At 45.8% G+C, this 10,526-nt stretch overlaps 1 protein-coding gene across 2 annotated transcripts in view; it reads right to left on the bottom strand.

Moving 5' to 3' along the window:
• Positions 1 to 3,249: 3,249 nt before the first annotated feature.
• LOC103131589 (MKL/myocardin-like protein 2) overlaps positions 3,250 to 10,526 on the bottom strand; it is a 10,837-nt gene continuing 3,560 nt past the window's right edge. Inside the window, exons 8-14 of one of the 2 annotated variants that reach the window (XM_016666757.1) lie at positions 9,747 to 9,918; positions 7,855 to 8,703; positions 6,830 to 6,940; positions 6,604 to 6,753; positions 6,433 to 6,519; positions 5,838 to 5,898; positions 3,250 to 5,413 (exon numbers count right to left, since the gene is read on the bottom strand). In XM_016666757.1, coding sequence (XP_016522243.1) covers positions 4,980 to 5,413; positions 5,838 to 5,898; positions 6,433 to 6,519; positions 6,604 to 6,753; positions 6,830 to 6,940; positions 7,855 to 8,703; positions 9,747 to 9,918 — 1,864 coding nt within the window. In that variant the 3' untranslated portion in view covers positions 3,250 to 4,979. The remainder of the gene's footprint in view (positions 5,414 to 5,837; positions 5,899 to 6,432; positions 6,520 to 6,603; positions 6,754 to 6,829; positions 6,941 to 7,854; positions 8,704 to 9,746; positions 9,919 to 10,526) is intronic. The other variant, XM_016666758.1, reaches the window with a different exon arrangement.

Genomic DNA, 10,526 nt, shown 5'->3' with positions numbered 1-10,526 from the left:
GCTCTCGCTACAACACACCGTGTGAGTATTAGTGCGTGTGTGTGTGAGTGTGTGTTGGATGAGTGCAGCAGGAATGCAAAGCAGGATGAGAGGAAACAGAAACTTTCTGCTTTCAGAAACGGCCGAAGGAAACATGGAGCTGCGACCAGACGGCAGAGTTCAGCTGCTCTGAACGTTTTCTGGTCATAAAGTTTCAAAAATTAACTGCATTAATTTGGGTCATTTAGAAAAAATAAGAGAAAAAATGAATGTATTATTCAAGGCTGTATCTTCACCAAGTTACTTGTTCATTTATAAAGGTCAGTTGCTAAAGATTTATTTACTATTTGGTGGCAAATTTAGTTTGAAGCTAAATAAGTTCATCAACAAAATATTTAGCTTCAAACTAAATATTTACTTTTAAAGTCATTAGTTTTCACACTAGACATTCAGCTCCAAAATTAATATTGAGATTCAAATTAAATATTTAGTTAACAAGCTAAATATTGATTTAGCAAGTTAAATATTTAGCTTCCAACAAATTAAAGCACAATTCTCAGTTTACACTCCAGATATTTACCTCTAAAGTTTAGTTCCAAACTAAACATTTAATTTGAAACTAAATACTTCATGTTACTTTTTTATAATAGTTTATCTGACCTAAAACAAAGTTTGAATCGTTTCAAAGCAAATATAAACGTTTATTAACGTGAATGCTTTATTCAGCATCGGAAATTATTTGTTTTAGCTAATTAGCTACATCAGAACTAGCTACACATTTAGCTTCGAGCTAAATATTTATCATCGAAACTATGGCTGAATAATGAACCATTATTATTTCAGTACAGACAGAACTAATTATTGGTGTTAATTTTTGACTGTATAACTTTTCAAACGGCCTAATCATAACCCACAAATGGACCAGACGGGAAAAGAACCGAACCTTGGGACCGGATCTGACTGAGTGGAAACTGGGAATCAGGACGTCGCAGTGGTTTCAGGGCCAGCAGCACTCAGTCAGATTTAAATGTTGTGGTCAGACATTAGAAAAGCTGTGGAGAGTCAAATGAAGCTAAAGCTCTGTGAACAAAACACCGGAGAGAAGAGCGGCTCGAGTTTCAAACCAATCTGAGGATTTACTCCCCTGCAGATCAGGCTGGGTTTCTGTTTACTTCTCTTTCACAGATATTAAACTGTGGTTTCATTTTAATGTAGAGATGATGAGTAAACATTTCCTGAGTCAGACAGCAGGGCAATGGAAGGGCCTCCACACCACTAGGGGGCCCCCAAGAGCACCAAGCTAGCATGATTAGTCATTAATTATTCATAGATACATTTATGACGTACATTAATTTTATTTGTACATATTTCACCCATCTTCCCACAGAATGATGCTGCCACCACCATGTCAAACCTGCTTCCATAATTTCAGATTTACTCGAGCAGATTACTAAAAGCAAGAAAATTTCTTAAATTGCAAAAGAAAAAAAATGCTAAATGATTTATTTACTTTAAAATATGTATATATAACTTGTTTCTTTACGCAGTGATGTTTGTGTTTCTAACCTTTACTGACATGGTGGTGCTGAACAGAACCAGTCGGGTCCATTTCTCCCAGTCAAAAACACCAGGATGACTTGGACAAAGGGAAACTGGGTTTATACTGGTCAGACAGGTTAAACTGGGAGCATCATGGACTGAGCTCTAAACTCCACCATGTTTGTGGAGCTGATTTCTGTTTTCCATGTTGGGAAACGTTCGTTACCAAAACGACGTTTTACTTTCACCTCAAACCGAAACGGATGAAACTTCAACCTGGGATCAGAATCATAAAGACTCAGTACACTCACTTTTATTAGCACATAAAAGCATACTGTACTCATATATACACATCTCTCTTAGAGTATTTACAAAATAACGAGCCCATGGATGGTACACATGTATAAAAATATGCATTACATCTATAGAAATATGTACACAATGTGCAAAACGTATGGCATTCCAACAGGAGGCGTGGCATGGGGCAGTGGAGGTCAAGATGGCCGACATCAGCTGATCCGCTCAGATGTGAAACTGCATTTCTGCCTCAGAAGGAGGCAGGAAGTGACAGAGCAGCTGTTATTGCTTTGAGTCGTCCTCGCCTGCTGCGGATCGCCTGGTCCACAGGAAGTCAACTGGGTGTCCAAACTTATGGCGCGGGGGCCAAAAATGTCTCCAGGTGTCACAAACCTTTTAGTGTTTAAACAAAAATTCTTTCATGTTTTTGTTTTTGCCTGAATCTGAACATGACATATTTCAAGCAAGTGACAAATTATTGTAGATTTAAAACATAAAAAGTTTTTGCAGTTTGCCAGATTAAGAAAAAAATCGTATCCAAATTTTTTCAGGTTGATCTTGTTTTTCTACATTTTTTGTCTTTATGGCTCACTCTTGCTTTATTTTGAAAAGTCTACAGTTTAGTGACAGTGATTGTACAAATTAGATTTAAAGCAAAAACTTGTGTTGCACTTTTTCCATTTTAATATCTTATATTGTCTGTGTGTTTTTGAAACTTTGTTTTAAATAGGTTTAAAATCTGGACTAAAGGTCAGAGGTCAGTAGGCCCCCGAGCCGCACTTTGGACACCCTGAAGTAAACAGCAGAAAGATAAACAGGAAGTCCTCAGAGTCATCCAACAAATCAGAGGAGAGAAAGAAGAAAACAGCTGCTCGATGAGTTTGGAATAAAACCACAGCAAGGTGATGAAGAGCAGGAAACCGACCAATCAGGTTAGAGCAGACGGTTGCCCTCTAGTGTTTGTCTACAGAACTGCAGGAAAAACCGCAACAATCAGGAAATTTACCTGCAGCTCAACATTCAGGTGAGGAAATGGAAACATGGAGTGGCTGACCCAACATGGCAACCCGGTGACGCAACATGGCAACCCGGTGGTTCTGTTAGCTGGACCCAAAACATGCAGAGAGACGACATGCAGAGGAACATGGCCGCTCCTAACAGTAACATGCTTCTCTCTCTCTCTCACACACACACACACACACACACACACACACACACACACACACACACACACACACACACACACACACACACACACACACACACACACACACACACACACACGCAAAAGTATTCAAACCACTTCAGCTGTCACAGTTCAACCACTAACTACAGTAGTTTGTTCACAGGATCATTTGTTTGTTAAAACGATAAAATTAGTTGATATGTTTTCTAATAAATTTCTTAGCAACAGATTAAAAATGTCAAGCTTAGTTTTTTTAGCTGGTGGAACATTTGAATTTTCCTAAAGAGTAGCATAAAAACATCATGTGCAAAGTTTCCTGTTATTTTTCCATCAACCATTTGACTAAAAACCAACCAAGTGGAAACGAGTCGTCTCCCCTCTGTTCCTGGAGCTTCTCTTTCCACATCCTCAGAATCTACAGATTATGGATCTACAGATTATGGATCTGGTCAGCTGGTCTTTCAATGCAACTGATCAGATTTGTCCTGCAGGATCAAACCTGGATGGACTCGTGATGACAGGATTCCAGCCGTTTGGAGCAGGCCGACTCCGGCCGGCGCTCAGACTGACTGGCTGGACAGACGCGAGTTGGATGGACTCCATCTTGGAGATGTTGCCGGTTTCGGTCCGGCTGGACAGCTTTCCATCCGAGTCTGAACTGGGTCCCCGTGTTCCTGGGTGGTTTGTGAAACCAGGCTCCTTCCGTCTCCTGGCCTCGTCTGGAGCTTCATCGTCCTTCTGGCCAACCACAGATGAACTCTGACCTCTGCCTGTCGCTGCCTCGTGTCTGAATGGTTTTCCTGTCGTTTGTCTGTTTAGTTCATTACTTTTAGAAACAGTGGAGTAATTATTACTTTAGACCAACATTTAGTTTAATCAGAACAAGATTAGTCTACAAATTATGGACTTATTCTTATTAAATACGGGGAAAAAATGCAGTTTTATACTTTTATCTTTTTGTCTTTCTTTTGGTTTGTTGTTTTATTTTCTAATTCATATAAAACGCTGAGCTGCTTGTTGCTGTTTGAATTAAATGAAGATTCTTCAGGATTTTCCTGTTGGATCAGGATAAAAAAAAATGTTTTTCCTTCACATTTAAGAACAAAAAAAATTATTTTGCTTTAGATTGTAAAATATTTACAGAAATGCTTGACAGAAAAACAACTGATCATATTGTCTTGTTTTTTTGCTTCCCTTTGTTATGATTTGCTGTCATGACTTTTTCCCTCATAATTATTTTATTTTTCCACAAGAAAAATAAAAACTTTGAAATAGTTTAGTTTAATTTTTTACTTGCTCTTGAATTTTTAACGTTGAGAGAAAAAGATTCAGAAACCTTTGATGTGCTGTAATGATCCGAGTTCAGACCTCATTCATGTGGCGACACGGCGGTGGCAGCATCATGCCTCTGAGCTCTGGATCCGCTCAGATCTGATCTGGAAAACTTTTACATCTAGAACTTTGATCCCAGAGGAACCGACTGCAGCTGCAGGGGTGTGAATACTTTGGCAGGAAATCACCTTACAGGCCACCGTAGCTTTGACTTTCTATTGGTCGTCTCGCAATTAAGTTAACCGGGTCACCAGAACCTGCAGCACCAGAACCTTCTCAGTCTCTGGTTCTCATCAGGAGGATGCCGTTTTCGGGTCGGCGTCTTTAGAACTACATTCAGTTGGAGAGCGGACCGCTGTGTCTCCATGGCAACCAGGCGGCGGCCGATATGCCATGTTCACATTGGTTTGTTCTGAGGGGAAGCGGCTCCTCTTTAGTGCATAGTTCTGATCCAGACAGACGAGACGGGCGGTTCTGATGGGACCAAACTGAACCGGACTGGGTCAGCAGAACCCAGAAGAACCTGGTGGCTCTGTCCGGGTCCAAACCGTATTTACAGTAACCTTCCTCCTCGACTTCATTTGGTTCCAGTGGAATCCTGACTTCAGGAATCAGAAGCCCGTTTGGGTCGGCGGTTCTGGTCGGGTCAGTCGAAGTTCAGCTGCATGTCGTGCGGCTCCAGGAACTCGGCGGGGAACCCGGCGGGCCCCGGGGTGGTGGGGCCGTCCAGCCACTCCATACCGTCCAGGTTTGGGTCGAACAGCGCCAGGCCCAGCGCCGACCCGGCCGGGTCCGAGAAGGACAGGTCCGTGGTATCCATGGGAACGAACGGGTCGGCCAGCTGGCCCCGCAGCTCCTCCATCAAGCCCTGGGTCCGTGGGTCCGACGCCGGCGCCGTCTCTGCCAGCGTCCGCTCCAAGAAGGCCTCCAGCTGGCCGTCCAGAACCGGCGGGCCCAGCTGGACCTGAGGCGGCGAGCGGGACAGCGCCGAGCCGACAGGAAGCGTAGTGATGCTCGCCGTCACCGGGTGAGTCTTAGTCAGAGCGCCGGCGGCGTCCTGAGGCAGGAAGGGAGGGATTTCTGAAAGGAGAAGAAGAAACGTCACCATGGAGATTATTACCACAATAATCAGATTATTACCACAATAATCAGATTATTAAAACCTTGTCTCCTCTCATAAAAGTGTATTTTTGATGAGTTTGTGGCCCCGCCTCTCGGCGGGTCGTTAGCCAGAGGCCCCAGCCTCCTGACCCCACTGAGGGACGACGGTGTTAGAAAACGGATGGATGCAGTTTTATGTCTCATAAACTGAAAGTCTGTCATTTTAATAAATTTGATCTCATAATGCAAAAGTTTCCTGTTTTATTAATTTTTACTGTAACGTGAAATTTTCTCATTATAAACAAATAATTTACCTGAATTTATGTCCAACTTCAGCTTCTAAACACCTTCATACCATCCAGTTTAAAGTTATGATTTTAACTCATGAAGTGTTTGGGCTCACCTCCGCTCTCCACCAGGATGTCAAACAAATCATCCATGTGCTGGCTGGTTGCCGTGGGAACCTGAGAAAAAAAACCCAAACATTTATTCATCCACCAGACTGGAATAAACTGATATTTGCTACAGAACCGGAACCAAGGAACCGGACCCAGAGAGGTCAGAACCGTTCAGTCGCACCAAGTCTGGGTTCCTGTGCAGCAAAACTTTTCGGCTGGAACAACGGAAAACATGACGATGAAATAAAATAAATAAATGTGCTAAATGTGAAGAAGGCATCTCTGTTTGCCTTCCTCTGACCTGAGCCCGGTGGGCCGGGGGCCCCCGCCGGCCCCCTCTGAGGGCCGCCCCTGGATAAAATGTAGCAAAGCCTAAAATCTGGAGAATCCAGATGAGCCGTTGTCATGGTGACCAGCGGCCACTCAACTTCATGCTCAGCTACCCAGTGTTCACCGAGCAGAATCGGACCGGATCGGGTTCTGGGGGGACCGGATCATCACCAGCCGGGTCTCTGGGTCTGTTACAAAACTCCTAGTTTCAGATAACTGCCGTCCTTCCAAAGCGGGTCGGGTCAGCTTCAGAACCGGGTCGGACCTCACCTGGCCGGCGGCCTGCAGGCTGCGGCTCTGCTTCACGGCGTCTTCGTAGCGGGGGGGCTCCCTGGGCGGCTGCAGGACGAAGGTCTGCTGTGGGGGGAGAGGCAGAGGAAGGCCAGGCCGGGTCAGAACCAGAAGCGGCTCAGACCCAGCAGCGGGTCAGCGGGTCGGTACCTTGCTCAATGGGCCGTTGGACGCCTGGTGGTTGGGGGACGTGTGGGGAGACGCTCTGCTCTCTGGGGAACGCTGCAGGAAGCGCTGAGGGCTGGACTCGCTCCGGTTCTGGTTCCCCAGAGCGGCCGGGCTGCTGCAGAGCGTCAGAGTCTGGAGGAGAAGGTTCCATCAGAGACTGGTTCTGGTTCCATCATGGTTCTACTGGGCTGGAGCGGCTCACACTGACCTGCAGCAGCGGCGCCTGCTGATTGGCTGAGACCTCCATGTTGGCGCTCTGCAGCTGAGGAAGAGGATTCTGGACCAGACCCGGACCGGAGGATGGCGCCGAGAGGACCGGCTGACAAACACAGGAGGTAACTTTACACAGAACCAGAACCAGAACTTCTCCACATCTAGTTACTTTACATCAGGCCTGGACAGCAAATCAATAAATATATTTATCACAATAAACACGCGATCGATACCAATAGATAATACTCCTGATAGAATGTTCAATAATTTCACTGATCCAGAACCGCACAGCATTCTGGGAGATGTATGCAGAGTCAGTCTCTAATGCTAGCTAAGCTAGCGCCAACCAACTCGCTCGCTCTCTGGTTGCCTAGCAACACCCTGCTGGGTGACTGGGCAGCAGTTTCAGGTTTCCCCACTTTGTCTCCTAAATGTCAGGCGACCAGTTTGGCTGCATTTCAGATAATTAAAGGGAACCACAATTATTTATAAAAATATCCTTATTGGGAAATATTTATCTTAGATGTAAAAACCTCATACTGTAGGTTATTTAGTTTTTATACATTTTAATAAAATATTGTCACATGAAAGTCGCCACGTTGTTCACGCTGCAATGCATTCTGGGTAAATGACAGTGATGAGTAACGTTATTAAGCCTTTTTACTCTGAACTGGAGCAGAGTGAGGCCGACACCCATCCAGGTCAGACCCAGCAAACAGTCCGAGTGGTTAGCGCTCCCCTTGTGCAGCTTTGGTTTCTGAGATATTAGAAATTATTTTTTAGGTCATCCAGAGGTCATCCAGAGGTCACCATCCCCCATTTTGCTCCAAATCAGACCAGAGAGGCTCCTTCCTTAGTGCTCTGTTACTGCAGGTTTGTGCCGTTAAAACTAGGCAGCAAAGCTGTTTTCAAGTTGGATGTTGGATATTCGCGCTGCGCGGCGTGAAAGAGAAGAATTTAAAAACATGACGCGTGTCCTTGGAGCGGCCTAAGGCCGCTAACACGCTACAGCGTTCCTACCTGCAGACTGATGGCGCCGCCGCTGTTCGGTAGCTGGATGGCGCCGCTGTTCGGTAGCGATACCGGGACGAAGATCTGGGTGGTGGTCTGGCCCGCTGCGGTCAGCAGCGTCTGCGGCTGACCCAGGACTCCGGCAGGGTGGCTGATGAAGAACTGCTGCAGGCCGGGGGCCGCGGGCTGGCCCTGGGGGGACGGCGTGGGGCCGGCCCGGTTCTGGATCTGAGCGATGATCTGGGTTTGGGTCTGGAGCTGCAGCGGCTTCCTGGCCGACACCGTCACGTCCTCCAGCTTCACCACCTGGGGGCTCAGGACGGCGGTGCCGGAGGAGCAGCTGGACAGAACCGGGCCCTCCATCTTCACGGCGCCGGAGCTCAGAACTGGGTCGGCCTGGCCTCTCTTCTCCACCTCCAGCTGCATCTTGAGCTCCTCCACCAGCCGCTGCTCCCGCTCCAGCTTCCTCATCAGATCCTCGATCTGCCGCTGCTTCTCATGCAGTCGCCGGTCCCGCTCCTCCGGCTGGGGCGAACCGGAACCGGAACCTGGCTGGGCTTCGGCCTCAGACATGCTGACGTCCGGCAGCAGAGCGGCCGGGTCCGAGGGGATGGGTGAGTTAGGCGGGGTGGAGCACATCCTCTCTGGCGCCGCCTGCTGGACTGGAAGAACGACAGCAGGCGCGGCAGAGGAAGAGACCTCCATGGGCATGGAGGAGGCGGCGGTGCATGTGGGAACGCCAGGCGGAGCCGGCAGGGAGGAGTTTTCCTGGAACGGCTTCAGCCTCTCTATCAGGTCCGTTTTGGTCCCGGAAACCGGCAGACCGCGCAGCTTCAGCTCCAGCTTCAGCTCGGCCACCTGGAAACAGCAGGAGGGAGAGACGGCCTGAAAACGTCGCAGCAGCTCAACTCGTCCGCTGGTCCCTGGTCAGGCCAGCCGTTAGTTACTGAGATCAAATGTTATACGGCTGGTTTGTTCAAATCTGCCTAAAACTAATGAACTTTGTCAACTTCAACCAAACTCACAGATAGAACAGAAATAAAAACCAAAACTGAAACCATAAATAAAGTGGATTACAATGTTTATGAATCATCAGAATGAACATTTTGGAGCTCATTTTAATTTATCATGGGATTAATTGATTAATTGTTTATTGCGACAGATTAAGCGGAGCTGAAATGTGAAGAAAATAATCCACAGAATAAAATCTGATGGTTTACTTGTGAGGTTTTCCTCTTTGAACTTCTAAACTATGAATTAGTTTTTTAATGTGCTAACTTAGATTAGTTAATTACAGTTTATACACCTTAAAAAGATTTTATTGCTTACAGGAACCTTTGTTTTCATATGTTTCTGGTACGCCCATAAATCTGACGCACAGCTACATCTGCCAACAGCGATGGAAGCTGCTTCTCTGCTCCATCTGGGGTTAATTTCTGACTCTAAACGATCTGATTGGACAATCAATAAGAGCTTTGTAGTGTTTATGTTGTGCTAAGAGCAGGTAGCTTAGCACTGAAGCTTTGCTAGCCTAAAATAGCATTTGGATGCTAACATGTAGCAGCTAATGCTAATGTTAGCGTCCACAGTCCAGAACAATCTCTGATGTTCAGATCCGATATTTATTCAGTAATTTAGCAGAAAAAAATGGTTTGAATTGAAAACGTTTATTTTGTCTCTAATTTTTGACCAAAATGAACTGGATTAAAGGTGTTGACTGATTCCCAACATTATTTTAATCTAAACCATCCCATAATATCTCTGGCTGAATGCTTGTTCATTCATCATTTGCTTCACAGTTCAGCTCCACTTTGTTGAAATAAATCATTTTGTGTCTCTAATGTCAGTAAATCTGGTAAAAACTAGAAGAGGGATGAATATTTCTGCAGGTGTGTGGATACCTTCATCTCGTCCAGGTTGGCTGGCAGGACTCCTGGCTTGCGATTGGCCAGCAGGTTGTTGGGTCGCGGCGGAGCGGGCGGCGCCAAGGGTTGCGGGGGGGCGGTGGGCAGAGACACTACGATGGAGGCGGGGAGGGCGCCGACGCCGCTGCTCTGACTCTCCGCCACCGGCCTGCAAGAGATTATTTATTATTTCTGATCCATATCACTGGATCAGAAAAGTACAAAGAAAAAAGGCCGTGTCAACATTACGACAACTAGCTCTGCTCCAAGGGTTTCACATTTCAGTCAGGCTTAATTAAAATATTATTACTGTTACAACAGCAGAAAACAGGAAGTAGGTTAGCTATGCTAGCTTGACTTTGATAACTTGTGTTTTGGTTCAGCTAGCACTAAAACACACACACACACACACACACACACACACACACACACACACACAGGTGTTGGTTTATGAATACGACATCCATCCATATGTGTTATTGGACTGAACAGAACCGGTTAGCCGCTAAAGCTAGCAACGCACACCTGCAGCCATTACCACGCATCAAATCAGTAATTATTAAATGTTGCTGAAGGTGCTAGTCTTCACTTTTTCACAGAAACGACAGAAGAACATGGACTGAAACATTTATATTCATTTCTAATCCAATTTCTGTAAAATATGTTTTGTTCCTGAATGTAAACAGTTATATACGGTGGCCGACAGGTGCAAATGCGCAGCAAAGGAGAAAACATGCAAAGAAAAGAAAAGACACGTGCACAAATTAAATGCGGCAA

The sequence above is a fragment of the Poecilia formosa genome, unplaced genomic scaffold (genome assembly GCF_000485575.1).
Source record: "Poecilia formosa unplaced genomic scaffold, Poecilia_formosa-5.1.2 Scaffold790, whole genome shotgun sequence".
NCBI classification, from domain to species: Eukaryota; Metazoa; Chordata; class Actinopteri; order Cyprinodontiformes; family Poeciliidae; genus Poecilia; species Poecilia formosa.
This window is presented reverse-complemented; position numbering and strand designations above follow the sequence as displayed.